Source organism: Phoenix dactylifera, chromosome 10 (genome assembly GCF_051530095.1).
Source record: "Phoenix dactylifera cultivar Ajwa chromosome 10, Ajwa_hap1_PhDact_Kaust_v1.1, whole genome shotgun sequence".
NCBI lineage: Eukaryota > Viridiplantae > Streptophyta > Magnoliopsida > Arecales > Arecaceae > Phoenix > Phoenix dactylifera.
The window spans coordinates 28,348,472-28,366,615 of record NC_143199.1 but is presented as its reverse complement, the minus strand read 5'-3'; the positions used below and the strand labels follow the sequence as shown (position 1 = coordinate 28,366,615).

General features: G+C 41.9%; 2 protein-coding genes across 3 annotated transcripts; one reads left to right on the top strand and one right to left on the bottom strand.

The window, feature by feature from the left end:
• Positions 1-827: 827 nt before the first annotated feature.
• LOC120108797 (ATP-dependent zinc metalloprotease FTSH 1, chloroplastic-like) lies at positions 828-6,907 on the top strand. The gene is made up of 5 exons (XM_039122510.3): positions 828-2,397; positions 5,502-5,748; positions 5,830-6,013; positions 6,122-6,293; positions 6,519-6,907. Exons 1-5 carry the CDS (start codon positions 1,048-1,050, stop codon positions 6,738-6,740), a joined length of 2,175 nt encoding a protein of 724 aa, XP_038978438.3. The 5' UTR covers positions 828-1,047; the 3' UTR covers positions 6,741-6,907.
• A 1,183-nt stretch (positions 6,908-8,090) lies between these two features.
• On the bottom strand, positions 8,091-17,898 carry LOC120104411 (nitrate regulatory gene2 protein-like). 2 transcript variants are annotated; one of them, XR_005509997.3, is made up of 5 exons: positions 16,189-17,898; positions 15,934-16,088; positions 14,125-14,348; positions 9,327-11,494; positions 8,091-8,466 (listed from the first exon to the last, which is right to left on the bottom strand). XR_005509997.3 is itself a non-coding variant. In XM_008813848.6 (4 exons), the coding sequence occupies exons 1-4, from the start codon at positions 17,489-17,491 to the stop codon at positions 10,747-10,749; spliced, it is 2,430 nt and encodes an 809-aa protein (XP_008812070.4). In that variant the 5' UTR covers positions 17,492-17,898; the 3' UTR covers positions 9,208-10,746. The 2 variants fall into 2 exon arrangements, 1 of the variants encoding a protein (XP_008812070.4); XM_008813848.6 differs by lacking the exon at positions 8,091-8,466 and having other exon boundaries at positions 9,208-11,494.
• Positions 17,899-18,144: the final 246 nt, after the last annotated feature.

Sequence of the window (18,144 nt, the reverse complement as noted above, 5' to 3'; positions counted from 1 at the left end):
CACCTGGGTCATGGGATGGCTATATATATATATATATATATATATAATGATCAATAAAAACATGAAAATATATGTATAAGTGTAGGGGCACAATGTAATAATTCTTCAATTATTTTAGAAATCATAATGAAATTCATTTGTATGAAAAGCAATTATCCGTAAATTTATTTTCAATCCAATACAATTGGGAAGGCATCCTTATGGAATCTGTCGGATAAAAAGAACATGTTATTAATTAATACAGGAGAGATTTTTTAATTTAGAAGACTAATGTTCAAAAGGAACATTAACAAATTAATCAGTCCATCATAATGAAAGCCCTTCTACCAACCGGGATATGCTCACAATATTTTAGCCACCAAAATTATTGGGAACTAATAAGAAACACTTGCAAAAAATTAAAGAGTAGGAAAAAAATAAAAAGTTATATATAGAATTTTAGCTATATTTAGGATAATAGTTAACAAGAGCGAGACATGCCAAATCTTAGTACAGAAGTGCGTGTAATGATTCCTCATATTTCAACATTAATTGGATTAGAAAATCATATAAAACTAGATTTGCGATGATCAATTAGATAGGGAAATGGGAAATACATAAGGAACCCTGGCAATTTTGGGTAGAGTTCATGATATTCTCAGAACTAAAATGGAAATTCCTAGAAACCTGATAGTTGATTACGAGTATGATGATCATAAAGGAAAGTAGGGATTCAAAAATGGGCCGGCCCCCAGGCCTAACTACTACTAGGCCTACAGTTCGGGTCCAGCCCACTCCAATTGATGAATCGTAGCCCATTTGACTGCCCTTCTTCTCCTCCTGGAACCGACTCCGGTAGCGATGGCGGCTCTTCTCCTCCTCTAAAAATCCTCCATTTTTTCCCATCCAAGACCTCCAAATATCAAGTCGATTGGACACAAATCGCTCCACGTGGAACTAAATCCCACCGTTCCAAATCACACTTTATATTTCTCCCTCTCGTCCCCTTGCTCTCTTCGTCCCACTCCCGTTGAGCAGAGTCTGACGAAGCACCAAAATACCCTATCAATGGCTTGCACAGGCTATCCCCTCCTCTCTTCTACTCTCTACGGAGGCACCCAACTCCACCCCAGAAGACCCAAAACCAAAGCGTTTGTCCCCCACTTATTCCATCATCCCAGAACAAGGCCCAATTCCGTCCAATCCTTCCTCCTCCCTCCCCGGAATAAGAAATCCAGGAATTCCGAGAATAATTCGAACTCCGAGTTAACGACTTCCGTGAACGCCGCCGTCGCCTCCTTCCTCCTCTCCACCCTCGCCCAGCAGCAACCCCTCTCACCCGCCCTCGCCGACGACCTATCCCCTCCCCCGGACTCCCCTCCCGTCCAATTGGAGTCCGCCACGAAGCCGAGTGCCCCTTCGAGTCCCTTCTCCCAGTCCCTCTTGACCGCCCCCAAGCCCCAGACGTCCCCGGACCTCCCCGAGGGCTCCCAGTGGCGCTACAGCGAGTTCCTTAACGCCGTCAAGAAGGGCAAGGTGGAGCGTGTCCGCTTCAGCAAGGACGGCGGCGCCCTCCAGCTCACCGCTGTCGACGGCCGCCGCGCCACCGTCGTCGTCCCCAACGACCCCGACCTCATCGACATCCTCGCCATGAACGGCGTCGACATCTCTGTCTCCGAGGGCGACGGCGGCAACGGCCTCTTCGCCTTCATCGGCAACCTCCTCTTCCCTTTCCTCGCCTTCGCCGGCCTCTTCTTCCTCTTCCGCCGCGCTCAGGGCGGCCCGGGAGGGGGCCCTGGGGGGCTCGGTGGCCCCATGGATTTCGGCCGCTCCAAGTCTAAGTTCCAAGAGGTCCCGGAGACCGGCGTCAACTTCGCCGACGTCGCCGGCGCCGACCAGGCGAAGCTCGAGCTCCAGGAGGTCGTGGATTTCTTGAAGAACCCCGACAAGTACACCGCCTTGGGCGCCAAGATCCCCAAAGGCTGCCTCTTGGTCGGTCCTCCCGGCACCGGAAAGACTCTCCTTGCCCGGGCCGTGGCCGGCGAGGCCGGGGTGCCCTTCTTCTCCTGCGCCGCCTCCGAATTCGTGGAGCTCTTCGTGGGAGTTGGAGCTTCTCGGGTCCGGGATTTGTTCGAGAAGGCCAAGTCGAAAGCCCCCTGCATTGTCTTCATCGACGAGATTGATGCGGTGGGGAGGCAGCGCGGTGCCGGTCTCGGAGGTGGGAATGATGAGAGGGAGCAGACTATCAATCAGCTCTTGACGGAAATGGATGGTTTCTCGGGGAACAGTGGGGTCATCGTTCTTGCAGCCACCAACAGGCCGGACGTGCTCGATTCTGCTCTGCTGCGGCCCGGCCGGTTCGACCGCCAGGTCACCGTCGATAGGCCTGACGTCGCCGGCAGAGTCAAGATTTTGCAGGTTAGTATGTTCAGTTAGTTACATTTGAAAGGATCTTTCATGACTTTTTTTGTTCCAGTTTTACAGCATTCTTGCAATTGGAATTTCAAGGCACTCTCTTTTTTTCAGCATCGCCACATTGTTCAGTGGAAACGACTGGTGTTTCTTTTTGAGTTTTGCACATCTCAATGGAAATGGAAACCATCTTGTCTAGTTTTCATATCATTCAGTAACTTGTCGAAATTAGGAATGATGGTTTAGTTGCAAGTATATTGCATGTTTGCATGATTTTAGTTGAAAAAGGATTAGACATAAGTATTTTTAGTTATTGTAATCTCATATACCCAGAAATATGCTTGTAGATTATGTCTAGCCCTCGTTAGGGAGTTATTGCAACAAAGAATATCACTGATCAAATTAAAGATAATCCGAATCGATAAAGGGAAAGACTAACCAATGTTTGGGTTAGATGCACTAGACTGCATATGCGGAACTTGAAATGTAACTTGACTAGTGCAAACTGGGGATTGACTATCTAGACTAATGATGCTATTAACTATCGTGTAGCATAGTCCTGCTTATTCTACAACATATAAGAGGGAACATTTCAAAGTCTTAGGGCTGTCCTATGGGAAGTTTCCAATGGCAATATGACTGGATATAAGGATAGACATGGCCCTTTACTATATTCCATTTGGTATTGACTTATTTAACACTCGGCATCTGAAAACCAAATGGAATTCCTATTTTGTGCTCTTTTTTTTTAGTAAATTTTTTAAGTGATGTAGTTGCTCTTGAATTTTGATAAAAGTAGGGAGGTGAAAACATCTTTTTCAACCTCTTGGCTAGAAATAGTGAAATGAGGAACAGTACCCAATTTAGGAATTTGACCTCGAGTAGGAAGATATGGCAATGCAGCATCCTGGTTGCAGCAATCTTCTACTTTAAATATCTCACCAACTCTAGAATCTTGCTCCACTTCTACACTTGGATTTTGGGACTTTCAACCTTCAACTAGAAATCCTATATTGGTTTGTCGTATTCTGAATTCATGCCTCGTTTTGTATACACATATTCTTCAAGCATTAAATGTAACTATAAAGAAAATGGCACAGGAAACTTTTCACTATTTAACATCTGATATTTGTTTTCTGTAGATGCATTCTATACAACAGAGATCCGTTTTTCTAAGTGCCAGCTATCTAAATCAGCTTCAAATTCAAGCTACTCAGAGTGATATACCTGAAGACAACTCTAAACAGATGACTCAAGTCTTTTATATAACTTCTAAGGCAAATAATGTTGACTAGGTAATAGTGAAAATAGTGGAGAGGAGTTTACCTTCATCAACAACAGAATGAGGTTTGATCATGAGGCTCCCTAGGATACCTTTTCTATGTGTTGAGTCAGATTCCTTGAGTTTATTTGATCTTGGGCAGATGTCATGTGTTCCTTGTCATGTAGTTTTGGTAATTTCACCAAAAGGTCCTGTGGTTCAACTCACCTACTAATCATTGTGCTCCTTAGAGCGAGACTTCTTTAGCACCTCCCGATCTCTAGAAGCAAAATTTTTGACACCTTATGCTACCATTTGGTGCTTATTTCCTTCAGCTATTCTTTGCATGGATGAAAACATTAGACTTCTTACCTTGCTTTGGTTGAGCACCAACAGATTTCTCTGTCTAGTTTATGATTGACCAAATATGCAGCAACATTTTGTGTTCTGATCAATTGGATACATTGCATAGCTTAAGTGAAAGACTTAATAGTATTTGAGCGTGCATTTTATAATTGTGTCCAGAATAAGTCATGTAATAATGACCACAACTTGCACATGTGCAAGTTGTCGGTTACTTGGCATAATGATTTGGCGATACTCCCTATTTTGTAATGGAGTTATCTGTCAGTGTTCATGTGCACGCCCTTCCTACTTTTGGTTAGGTCTGCATGAGCTATTTCCTTATGCTGTCACAATAATTTCTTGAAATATTTTGTGATTTCAAGATTGAATGTAAAAATTTAATGCAATTTTTATAAGCTTCATTTGTGCTACAGAATTTACAATGTACTCCTCTCTTTTTTTCTTAAAGAATAATATGCCGTATATTCATTTCAAGGATAATAGGATATTAAGAACATCATTCTCTTCTATTGCTAACTGATAGTCGGGGGAAAAGTTATCTTGTTACAAGCCCGTGCTTGTCAGATCATGGCACAGCATGCGCATAATGCTATAATGTGTTGACATTCAATGAACACCTACATGGAAAATATGCCAGCATATTAAAATATGCACAACTCACACACAAAGATACACGGGTTTATTTGATTTATTGTAACTAATTTCACACTGGCTTATCGATATTTCTTTAAACAGATAAAAACTTTCTTTTATTAATATATAGGAATGCAGAATAATAAATTATCCCAGATATGCGCTGATTGTTGTTTAATGTATGCGTGAATAATTCTGAGATATTTGTCAAGCGGTTTCACAACTATATTCACATGTCAACAATACAAAATAAGATTGAAGTTCATGATGTGAATTTTAAGGGAAGGGATAAACATGTTTACATAACAGCAACGTGTTCTAGAACTTGCACATATTTTCAGAACTGTGGGAAGCACATATAGGTAGAGCCTTAAAGTGAACTGAAGAACAACAAAAAGAAGAATTATAGACTACCATTTAGAAGCAAGACTCTCGAATATAGCTGGCACAAGTATTAAACAGGAAAGAGAATATAATTTCATGCTGCTATATATCGGTTTGTTCCAATACGTATCACTTTGATACACGTCAATTCAAATTAATATGCAGTGATACAGGTCGGCAGAAGTAGTACAAAATTGTGCATGCCTCTTATGTGCTACTATTCTATTGGCACCCAGTATATATTATAGTTAGGGTAAGCGAATGTATGGGCATTATAATCATATGGTATTAGTCTGGTATATTTTCTTCTTGGTTTCTAGGATGTACATAGAAAATGCATTGTGGCCTTGTATAGTAGTAGTCATGCTTGCACTGGCCTTTTCTGGTTCAAATTTTAAGAATCTAATGGATCCTGTCTTCGTGGGAATTTGCTAGAATTATTTAAAATCCATCCTCCATTTTACAGGTGCATTCTAGAGGAAAGGCGCTTGCGAAGGATGTAGACTTTGAGAAAATTGCTAGGAGAACTCCTGGTTTCACAGGAGCTGATCTACAAAACCTGATGAATGAAGCAGCTATTATTGCAGCCAGACGTGACCTTAAGGAGATAAGTAAAGATGAGATTTCTGATGCTCTGGAGAGGATAATTGCTGGGCCTGAGAAGAAAAATGCAGTTGTATCAGAAGAGAAGAGGAAACTGGTGGCATATCATGGTAAATTCTCGTCAACTCAGTTTCTTCCTTGAGAGTTTTTCCTATGTTTCTAGTGAATAAATCATGTCTTCTACCATGCAGAGGCTGGGCATGCCCTTGTTGGTGCACTCATGCCTGAATATGACCCTGTTGCCAAGATCTCCATCATTCCTCGAGGTCAGGCTGGTGGACTAACATTCTTTGCTCCAAGTGAAGAAAGGCTTGAATCTGGACTATATAGCAGGAGTTACCTTGAGAACCAAATGGCTGTTGCCCTTGGTGGAAGGTTGGTTTTGAAATGAAGTAATTATTCCTTTTCCAGCCTTTGCTGTTAGCTCTGGCGACTGAATATTAACATGCATCATCACATGTATTTATGCTCACTGTTTTGCAGGGTAGCTGAAGAGGTGATCTTTGGAAAAGACAATGTGACAACAGGAGCTTCAAATGACTTCATGCAGGTTTCGCGCGTGGCAAGGCAAATGGTTGAGAGGTTTGGCTTCAGCAAAAAGATCGGGCAGGTAGCCATTGGGGGACCCGGTGGAAATCCATTCCTGGGCCAGCAGGTATGCCCATGCCAGCTTTTAGTGCTGATATATTGAAAATCACACAAGAAATCACCACAGCAGTTTAGAATCCAACCCACAGGCTCCCTGATAGGGCAACGCAGAGCCCCATGTTCACTTTTGCGTAAAATGTATTACCATATCATTTTCTCAAGCCCTACCAATTTATGCTCCCTGATTTGCCTATTGTGGCTGAGATTAACTTTGGTTTCCCTGGCCCTTCAGATGTCATCTCAGAAGGACTATTCCATGGCAACAGCTGATGTGGTGGATTCTGAGGTGCGGGAGCTTGTGGAGAAGGCTTATTCCAGGGCCTTGCAGATCATGTCAGATAACATCGATATCCTCCACAAGTTGGCACAGCTTCTCATTGAAAAGGAGACCGTAGATGGGGAGGAATTTATGAGCTTGTTCATTGATGGCAAGGCAGAATTATATGTTGCTTGAACAGAGATTTTTTTTTTTCTGTTGTAATTTATATTCATAACACATTAGAGCAGAAAGGTATTGCCAAGAGCAAATCAAATGTACTGATGTAATCAGAGAAACTTGTCTATGATGCACTTAGTCCTGAACCCTCACTGATCACAAACGGTTAATTTCATTGCATGCTAGACTGATTGCCGACCTGTTCTGCTACTCTTTTGCCTTCGTTAAAGTTTAATCCAATTAAACCTGTCTTTGGCAACTCATCTTCAGTTTGGCCAGGGCAGCTGCTGCCAAAAAATGCTTTTGGCCAGTGAGCAGACAGCTTGAATTGTTCTCAAAGATCATTGCTTATCACGGTTGCTTGCTTCGTCCTGAGTACACAGCCGGCAAATTATATGAACTATGTGGAGAAGCATAAGCAAATTAGCATCAAGGATTAGTATTCTCGATCTGAAATATCATCTCAGGATATAATGCAGTATAAAACTCTCTGAGTCTTTGTGAGCATAATTCCCGGAAACTTTGTGGTTCTTAGCAGGTATATACGGCGCTATAGCTGCAGTAGCGGCATTTAGAATGATGCTTAGAATAATGTGACATACGTGAGATTAAGTAAGTGGCTCTTACACTTTTATCTTGGAGGATAAAATCTCCCGGTATGCTCGTATCCAACATTCAGCCATTGTTGCTCGTATACAATTGGAAAGAAGGAATAACATTAGAGATTCAGAGAAGTAAACTAATCCTTCTTAAACCTAGGAAAGTTATATTTCATCGCCCAGACTTCGTGAAACACTTAAAATGAGTCAACCACAATGGTCAAATGAATAGAGAATTCTTGCTCAATCTCAGATATCAAGTCTATCTCATGTTTTTTACTTGATCCACTAGATTATTCTCCCTGCAGTCGGCCATTACCAAAATCTGATTGATTGCTGTGAGTTCGGCTCTGGAGCAGGTTCTGCCACTGGCGAGTGAGGTGCTCAATACACGTATGCATGTGGATCTCAGTGCACGCAGGAGGCAAACTATGCATTAGCTTCATCACTTGGTACATCAATCTCAAAGCATCCTGATTAATTTATGAGGAATGATTTTTTTCTGGAATTGAGATTTTCTCGAAGGATATACTTAGAATAATCTGTTACCTAACATCATTCCTGAATAAACTAGTGAATTAGTTTCGAATGAATTCCATGACAGAACCACAGTTCTAATCAAGTAATATGCCTTTGACATGCATGACCATTTGCTTGGATGCTTAGAAATTGCTCGGTGGGCAATAAAGCGGACGGGCTTCAAATCTGGATAGAAACATAAAAACCAGAATTTTTTTTTCTAAGCATTCAAGACCCACCGCTTCCAGCCTTCTTCAAACATGCGACCATCCGACAAATGTATTTCAGGTATAATTTTTCTTCGGCAGGAAGCATAGACAAGCAAGCAGGATGATCCTAAGCTGCCCTGCGCCGTAGATTACACTCGAGAAGAAATAGCATGCATGGGTGTTGTCCATCGACAGCCCTCCTTCAAGAAAACAAAAAAAAAAAAGAAAATGGAAGAAAAGAAACAAAAGAGGATTAGCCAAAAAGAACTACAGGTGCCAGGGCAGGATCAGCATCAAGGCTGACCACTCTTTCTGGACAAGAATCACGGATGAGGAGGAAAAGATTTCCTCGAGAATAATCTGATCGTGCTCTTCTTGCGCTGGGTTACATCACACTGCCAGCTGATGGGACTTCCACTGCACCAAACAAGTAAAATTTCATTAGCAACCATCGACTAAATACCTTCCCCACCCCACACAGGAAACAACACCCTCACCCGAAATAGAGGCATGCATTGCAGGCGCCAACTTATTCGCCGAAAAAGAAAGAAGAAAAATGTAGTCAATGAAAAAAATAAAAAGATACCTTTTGTTTGGTTGGAGTTTTTAAAAAAAAAGAGACGGAAAAATTATATTCCCATAAAAATATGATTTCCATGTTTCATGAAAAAAAATTTTCCATGAGAAACATGAAAAAGTTACTTTCTCGTGATCCGGATATCGAAACATTTTTATTTTTTTCCCAAAAAGATACTTCAGCTACCCTTATTTGATCCAAAGCATTAAGGATCTAATTTTTATTAAGAGTATAATAGAAATTATACATAACTTTTTCAAGAACGTGGATTGTCAACCAAACATAAACACTTTAAAAATCTGTCATTTTTTCATGATCAACCACATGCCAAAAATACTTTTCCAGACATTCTCTTTACAAAAATCTACTTTTCAGGAATCAAATTCGGAAAATGCTTCCCGCAAACCAAACGAGCCCTTATAGAGTTTGAAAGGCAGATGTACAAGCAGAAAGTAGCTCAGCGCACATCAACCAGGGTCAAAACCTTCGTAACTTAGTACAGTTTTCCACAGAGAACTCGACCAAGACAAGGGCAAAAGTTTGAGCGAAGGAAGGCGGTAGATTCATCAAGAAACTCATTCTAGCATAAACTGATAATTTATGTAATTAATAACTGAATGCACAAGGCTGATTTATATGAATTTAACAATCTGAAAGAATGAATTGTTGCATAGAGCTAATAATTTACAAATATGTCGACCTTATTTTCTTTTCTTCTCGCAGTTGTCATACCGAGACGGGGTGCAGGAACAGCCATTTTGTTAAAATGGGAATGAGTCATTCTTTTGAGAGCATCTAGGATCAACATGTCAACTGAAGAGTGGCCTCAAATCAGTCGCCTTGCCCTTCTCCTCAACATATTGGATATTTCAGATCTATTCTACAAAAAATAAGCATCCAACTGGTTTAGTCTCTCTCCTGATGAAGTGGATTTCACCTTTCAAGTAACAATAAGAGCAGGCAGCCACTCTTATCAGGGAACCTCCAAGTCAGCCAATTCATCCAATGTGCTCCACAATTGCATTCGCTGCTTGACCGCATTTTAGACATACTTGAGTTCATTCTCTACATGCTGTATACCAACCATTTACCAAGCCTGATACCGACCTGCAAATATCTACGAGTGCACATGATTGCTGATATGACTTCTTCTGCCTTGTTTCACAATGAAATTACTAGATCCTCAATCCAGCAATAGACCTCCAAATGCGGCAGTACAAGAACTTATGTTTGGATCAATGTCTACGAGTGGCTCATTGGTCTCAGGCAGAAGCCATTTCCCAAGGCTGATACTGATTGTCAAATATCTGTACATGCTCATGGACAGATGATATATGCTCTCTTTATCAGTTGCTCAACAAACAAAAAAAAAATCCAGATTCTCAATCCAGAGATAGACCTCCAATGCAACAGCAGGCAGAACTAACTTTTGAGATCAATAAAATGGTTGATTGCTTGCGGGCAGCAGCAAACAGTTATTTAATTTATATCTAGTATCAAGAATCCCTGACAATAAGACGCCAGCAATATGATATCATCAAAGAGAATCCTCTCTAAATTTTCTTCACCTCCTCTTTACCCACTATACCAGAATCTGAAAATTGTCTTTGGCTCTTACCTCGTTGCTTCATTCTTCCCAGTTCTCTACCAATGTAGCAGATTGGCATTTGCAGTTTTGGTGAAAACAGTTGCTCGATGGTGGCATTTCATGTCAGAAGCCAGTCACCATGATGCACTGGCATAAGCTTGATTCATGATGTGGTGCATTCCACACCTAATGGTACAAGGACCAAGAAATAGCTTCATGATGCACTAAAATAGTTACAAAGAAGCTTTGCATCGTTGCTGACAAAATGGCTTTTATCACCAAAGACAATATTAGCCATCACTAGCTCTTTGAATTGGATAGCAGGCATCATCAAAAAGATGTTCCCCCTCACCTTAGTGGACAAGAGATTTAGAGGCCAATTAGCTCCACCCGCGGGATTCCATACCTTAGCAGGCATCCGTTAGTGTTCCTTTCAAACACTTCCCTCACATAATTGGTTGTATTCACCATGGAAACAGAGTTACAGACTGGATGCACAATAATGAAATTTGACCACAAGTCTTGCATGAACCTATGAAACTTTAACATTCTCTCTAGCCAACCTTTGTTTCTCTTCCTCAGAACGCAAGTTGAGTTCCTCATATGCTTTCATGGAGCTAGATGTAAAATTTTTCATAGCTTCAAAGATTTGTTTCAAACTTAACTGCAGATTACTAACTTCAGAAGCTGGGCCCTGATGCATTCCTCCAGATAAGGCTACACCATTCTGACTGGAGATGAGAATTAACTTCTTGTTTTGCGCTTCCACTGCCTTGTGCATTCGCTGTTCATCCCTTTCCATGTTCCTAAGTGACCTATCCATATCTCTGTTTGCCATCAAGCTCTGGCGCTGTTCAAGCTTGTGCTGTTCCCAGAGGTGAAGAACATTAGTGGAGAAAGCCTTCATAGCCTCAACTACTTCTGCTTCAGATATCCTATCCATAGTTTGTGACCAGCAATTACAGATGACAAACACAGGAGGCGCACCTAGCCTTCCAGGAGAAAAGGGTGGAACTCCATCATCTGTTACTTCAGGCACATAATGAAGACCTTTTACAAGCCAACCGTTCAAAGCTTTGACGAAGCTTCTCTGGGCACAAACCCAGGCAAAGAAATTGCCAACCCATTCCAGCAGCTCCAGCTCTAGCTGCTTGGTTGCTTCCATATGAGCATCATTAAGCTTTCCACTAGATACAATAGAATCTAGGTTTTTAGCTTCTGATACAGCTTGACACTGAATATGATGGCATTCTAACATAACTCTCCACATGCTCATTAACCTGTAAAATTATTTTCATCTAAATTAAGCATTTATCTGGTTAAAGCTCATCATACTTGCTAGTAACAGCAAAGGCCACTGCAAACCAGATGAGAGCAATTGAATGTTTTTCTATTCAGAAAGACTTAAAAATCCACAACAACATGCATGCACACACCAAAAGTATAAAGGTACAAGGTAGTTAAATAAATTTGATATTAAGTATGACATCAGTTGATTAAGAAAAAAATAGAAGTGATAACCCCATAAGACATGTCGATCTAGCAAGCAGGCATTGACGGCATCAGTTAAAAAAAAAAGATGCATGCTACCTGAATTGGATGCATGACCAAGCTGAAGAATTAAAAGTCCCAGGCAAGGAAAATGCAGGTCCCTCTAGTGTATCTGAGGGAACAACAAGTTTGTGCTTCAGAGTTTTTTTAAAAAAAAGAAAAAATCCATCTGTTTCTTACTAGAGCATATCCTATAGTCCCACGAGCCAGGAAAAAAAATTCAAGTCTGGTGAAGTAAAGCAACTAATCTGTCTGTGATAGTCATAAAAGTTGCCACACATTCTTCCGTGATTCTCTTTGCTTATTTTTTACATTCTTCTTTAATGTTAAAATGGAACTGATATTTATTCCTTTTTAAGGGATGGACTGATATTTATTCACAATCTTGAAATATTAATGTTAATTTTTTCATACTCTTTAATGATGATGGCATGTCTGTTCATTTGTTTGCTAATATCTTTGCAAATGTTTGCTAAATTTTTTGTACATCAAAAAACGGATTGCTACCAGCTAATATTTGCTAAATTTTTTGTTCATAAAAAAACTAATTGATATCAGCTCTTCGGCAATGTCACTTCCTCGAACTAGTCCTCAATACATCTGTTTAGTGAACTATCTACTGCTTACGTGCAGGTGCACAATAACGGTTGCATTATTGAACATGTCAAAAAAAATTTGGTTGAGACGTGTCCATGATGTTGTAAAGGATCTATGTGCAAGGAAAATTTAAAGTAACAACCTTGATGCAAGATATAGAAAATCTCAGCCTCCAATATCTTGGCCAATACAAACTGATTAATTCCAAGATATCAGCCAATATAAACAGAGCAGCCAATATTTCTCAAAATTTGTAAGCTTAAGATCTCAGACATCTCAATAGTGGATCAAGACCAAGATGAACAGAGATCTTGGTTTATCTCGATCAATATGGAAAGAAAGTAATTATGGAAACTAAGATATTCTGAGATCTTGGTTGACATCTTAGGAACGAGATATCGAGATCTTAATTGATATGGCAAACTCAATATTAGCAACTAAGTTAACACATTAATTTTAAAATTTTTCATCAAAATATCTATTTAAAAAGATAAAAGGGTGATTAAAAAAAAGGCTAATAACCTTGTATTATATCAACAAATATCTCGGAATTTCTAAATTTTATACGGAATGAGATATTTTGACCCAACTTATTGTGTAGTTATTAGGGGGGTTCTCGATACTAATACAAACCCAGATCTTCGCCAGGACCTCCGCCTAGACAAAAACCTCAGCTTTAACTACTAAGTCAAAGCCATAACTCTCTAATCTTGGATTCACCATATTGGCTGAGATTTTGATATCTTCATCCAAAAATATCAGCCAAAAGCTTAGAAAATCTCGGTTCCTTCTAAACTTTCCTACCTTCCATATCAGCCAGGATAAATCAAGATTTTGGCTCATGTCGATCTTGGCTACCCAATGAGATGGCCAAGATCTTGGCTAATGAAAACATCATTCCTTTCTTAGATTCACTATCTTTGGAGTCTTAACTTCCTTTCTCATGTGAGATCATATGAGATATGATTGCACATCTACTATGGATTGATAATGGACATCCCAAGAGTTTGCATTTTTCACATTGTACAGTTGTAAACTATTGAATAATCAAGCTTGTCTTTTTTAGTAATTAATGAAGGAAAAGTGTTATAATTTGCATTATCAAATATTACTTGAGATGAGGTAAAAGGTAATTTAACGTTTCACTGACAAATTGAGGCTTTAAATTAAAAAAAAGAAAAAATCACAGTACAAGCCATGAATTTTAGCAACAATTGCTAGAATATGGCCTTACATATCTGAGACTCACAATTGTCATCAACCGGACCTCCCTCCATCCGTCAAGAATGCAGGCTAAAGGAGAACACGTGTGTTTGTGTGTGTGTTCCAGTGATGAGAGAAGAAAACTAATTTTTAACCTACATTACACTAGTGGTCGACCCATGCAATGCAGATGGTTAATTCTAGAGGATGGAAACCTTGCAGTTTACTCAAGAGGGAGTATTAGATGGATGGCTGCTACCCAATCAATGATGATTGTTCTGAAAACATTTTCAAAAATTTACTCCCGGTTTAGGCTTGCGAACTTCTCTCTTTCATAGCCATTTTTAGAGAGCAACTGAAAGGAGCATATTTCCCAAAAGAAGAGTGCATTTATAATCAAAACTCGGGCAATTGGCTTAAAACTCACATGTGGAGACTCCAGATCCACAAAGGCTAAAATATGGGAGCATGACAGTATACAGATGCAGGCATGTTGGTATTTATGCTTACATCAAAATGCAGACATAAAACTTAATGGAACATATAGCAAATCACATACCCTTGGATAAGCTCACTAATCTGAGGCCACAATTCATCATCCCTCAGCTTACCGATCTTATTTGAGATAGAGTCAACAATCTGAATCGCCATTCTTATCTTTGTAGATAACTTCCTGATCAAAATTTGAATTGCCTCAAGCTTGTGAGGCTCCTCACCCCTTTCACTCAGGCGTTTCAGTTGTTCGCATTTCCTATCATAAAGTGCTCGCATCTTTTCTTCAGCCTGCAGAAGCAAGTGAACATAAACTAAAGTTAGTAATATGCAAAGACAATAAATAAAGCAAGAAGAAACTGTTTCCCTGCAAAAACACCATCAACCTCAAACAGTCAATAAGCATGTCCTAAATAGGAAATATAAAGACCCTTCGTTGCAGGGTGTGCACGCAAATTTAACTTTTTCCCAAAGTGTTATGGAGTTGCTTGAGTTTGGTATGCTTCAAGACAAGGTTTTAAAGAGCAGATACATCAGTTAATCTCTGTATCAAGATGAACTAAGTTATTGGTTTATCTCAGCCCAGAAGGAAAGTGAAAGATTATTCTGAAGGCTAAGATTTATAGAGACGTCGTGATATTTAGGGACCGGCAAACCGAAAAACAGAGAAATCATCCAACAAGGTAAAAGCACTGTTAACCTTCCTTTTATATTTTGATTATGTCCTTTAGTGATTAATCTCTCTTCTCCCATTTTCTTCTCTTAGTCCAAACCCCAAGTCCTCTCTCGGCCACAGCACACCATCCACCGGCAACATAGTTGATGCCCCATCAAAAATATCCCACCTCCTTTGAAAACATCGATCAATCTGACCTCTGAATAGGTGGCCCTTCTATCTCCTGATTCTCTTCCCCTCATGTCAGAACCCTCCTTCACCGACCATGGTAAGCCCGCTGTCCTCTACCATCATTGCCAATGTACATCATCTCAAATTCACACTTATTGAGAAAGCTGCCTACACTTGCCCAAGTGCTGCATTTCATCGCCTCAGCCCTCTTCTCCAAGCCAGATGACAAGGATGTAATCACTGATGATTCCATCTCCCACCAACCAATCATCATGACAAGGATCCAGTCTTCCTTCCAATCCGTGAAAATATCAATGGCGTAGGAACAATGCGAAGGAAATGTCAGCTAATATGCGAATATCCTATCTCATGACATTTCAGCATATATCAGCTTATAATAGCCGAGATAAGAGTGCCCAATATTTTACATGTCATATAAAGCGAGCGACCGATACTGTCACTGATATATTAGCTGAGATGAAAACCTTGGAACAAACTAAACATACGACAAAAGTAGAAATATGTCATCAAAACAGTATGATGCAAAACATTGCATTGATATCAATTTAATAGCATTATACTCCGATATTTGAGGAAAGAAGGTGATAGGAAAACAACTAGGTGACAAAAATTCCCAACATCCAACCTGTCTTTCTACATGAAGATAAGCCATCAGGTCATTTTGTTGCTAAAAAAACAATTGAAAAGCGACAAAAGAAAAGAATCTATTTGTGGCCTTTAATTTTCTGAAGAAATGCATAGGACCAAGTACAACTTGTTAAATATGCTTATAACACTATAACTAATTATCATACAGAAGCTAAAAATTCTGACAGCTAACAACAAACTTATATGAGCATGATCCAAAGAAAGGAAAATAATAATAAATGCAAGCCCCTGAATAATGAAATCAATAATTATTGACCTAGTTACACATATGGATGCTTCTGTCAAAGGATAAACCTCCATACAAAACAAAAATCAGCACGCAGCAGCATCATCAAGACACCCACAAGTTCGTAAAATTACCTCGACTTCGTTGAGGAGCTTCTGCTCCCACATGTACAACTTCTGCAACGTCGATGAAAGATTTCCACAGCGCATTGCCTTATCCTCTTCAAATTCCAATAAACTCTCATTGTTAGAAGTAGACGGCGGAAGCCCACAAACCATCATGACTGACACTGCTTCCAGTAACAATTTATTGAAAAAAATTCAAAATTTGCACCAAACAGAACACTTGAACAGAGAAAAAAAGAAAAGAGAAGAACTTGTTTCCATCACCTTTATAAACAGAATTCTTCTGGTGATATGGGAGCTTTCCTACTTCAAGCATTTTGGAGACCTCATCGGCCGACTGGGACGCCCTATCAAACTGGGTCTTAATCTCCTGCACAACCTCGGAAACATCATGATACCGCCTGGGAGGAGGAAAGTCGGCCACATTTCGCTGTTCCTCTGGCCGCTGAACCTCGTCGGCCACTACATTCTTCTCCACCACAGGGACCTCATGCTCAGAACTACCACCACTGCTACCCTCCCCTGACTTCGACGTGCGATGAAGACCTGCCTCAACATCGCCGATGCCATCCATTTTCGCCGCCGCAGCAGCAGCCTTAGAAGAGTATTCTCCCGCAGCAGCAGCAGCAGAGGTGGAGGCCACAGACTTTTGGTCACCGTAGGCTTCCTTGACAACCTCGTGCTCCTCGTCCTCTAGATCGGGGATCCCTTCCTCCTCTCTGACATCCCTCGAGCTCCGGCTGGGGGTATAGGGAGCATAGTACTTATCCTCGTAGGCCTCGAAGGGGTTGAGGAAGTCCCAAGTGGAGGTCCTGGGCGGCGAAGGGGGAGGCGGCGGCGCCTTAGAAGAGGAGGGAGAAGCCATGCCTGCCGGGGCGGCGGGTGGCGGAATGTTGGGAGGAGGAGATGAAGATCCAAAGAAGCCACCCGTCCCACCATAGCTCGGATAAGAGTCAGGGTAAGGGTAAAAGTTTGGAGTGGAAGGGGGATAGGGGTAGCCATAGTAAGGGTAGGCAGAGGAGGGGGGCTCGGCGGAGCCGAAGTGGACGGCCTCGGTGCTCTGCGGCCGCTGCTCGTAGGAGATGGAGGGGGTGGTGGAGGAATGGTTGCGGGCGTAGCTGACGTTGACGAGGGTGGGGCCCGGCGCGTCGTCAGGGTGGAGGTGGACCGGAGACGATCCGTCCGAGTGGAGATGGAAATCCTCGTCTTCATCGGAGTTCTCCTCGGAGGAGCGGAAGTGGATGTGGGAGCCGGAGTGGGAGCGCGAGTGGGAGTGGCCGCCGGCGGCGGAGATGGCGGCCGGGGGAGGGGAGGCGGAGAGAGGGGGGAGGGGGTCTCCCTTGCGGTGCGCGGGGAGGGGAAGGATGGGGGAGCCTGGAGGGACCCCGTGGCCGCCGTGGAGGAAGCTGTGGAGGGCGGCGCCGACGGAGCGGAGGGAGCGGCAGTATGCCGCGTGCGCATCCGCAAGAGCGTAGCGGTGGCGGATGGCATCGGCGAGCAGCAGAGTGCGGTCGCGGCACAGCACGACCGCCTCCGAATCCTCGAGCTTCGACCCTGCACAACCCATCACATCAAAACAGAACGAGATCAAGAAAAACCAAGAGAACAAGGTAGTCGAGAACAGATCATCGCATCATGGAGAGAAAGGATGTTCATCAGACTAAGCACCGAAGGAAACGAGAGATTAGATCGGATCTAGGGTGGTTTGGGGAGAGGAGAGGCAAGGGGGGAAAGAAGGAGGAGGAGGAATCTTGGTGGTATTCGCTTTTGCGCCGATGCGCGCCAGCGAGGAGAGCGTCGTCGCGATGCGGGGAAGAAAGAAGTGGGGTTAGCGTGGGAGGGGGTTGCGAACAAGGGGGACAAAAACCAGGGCGACGTCGTCGATGATATCAAAAGGCGAGGGAAAGAAGAAAAAAAAAAAGTATTTTTATAAGAGAGAGAGAGGGAGAGAGAAGAGGAGAATACCCGTCCTTTGACGTTTGTCGCCGCCGTCTCACGCCTATGTCCTAGATTTTTTTTTTATTTTAAATTTTCTGATAGATTGCTGATCGAAACTCGATGATGACATGAATACCTCTGGCGTGGATCCACCGGCTAAATTTTTTGCGTCTGCATCTAATCTTTGCCGGAGGATTTGGTGAGGAGCACGAAGATGGCTCAACTCGGACGGGTCAGGATTGTGTTCTCGAAGCTACGACCCGGTCCATGTACCTACCAGCC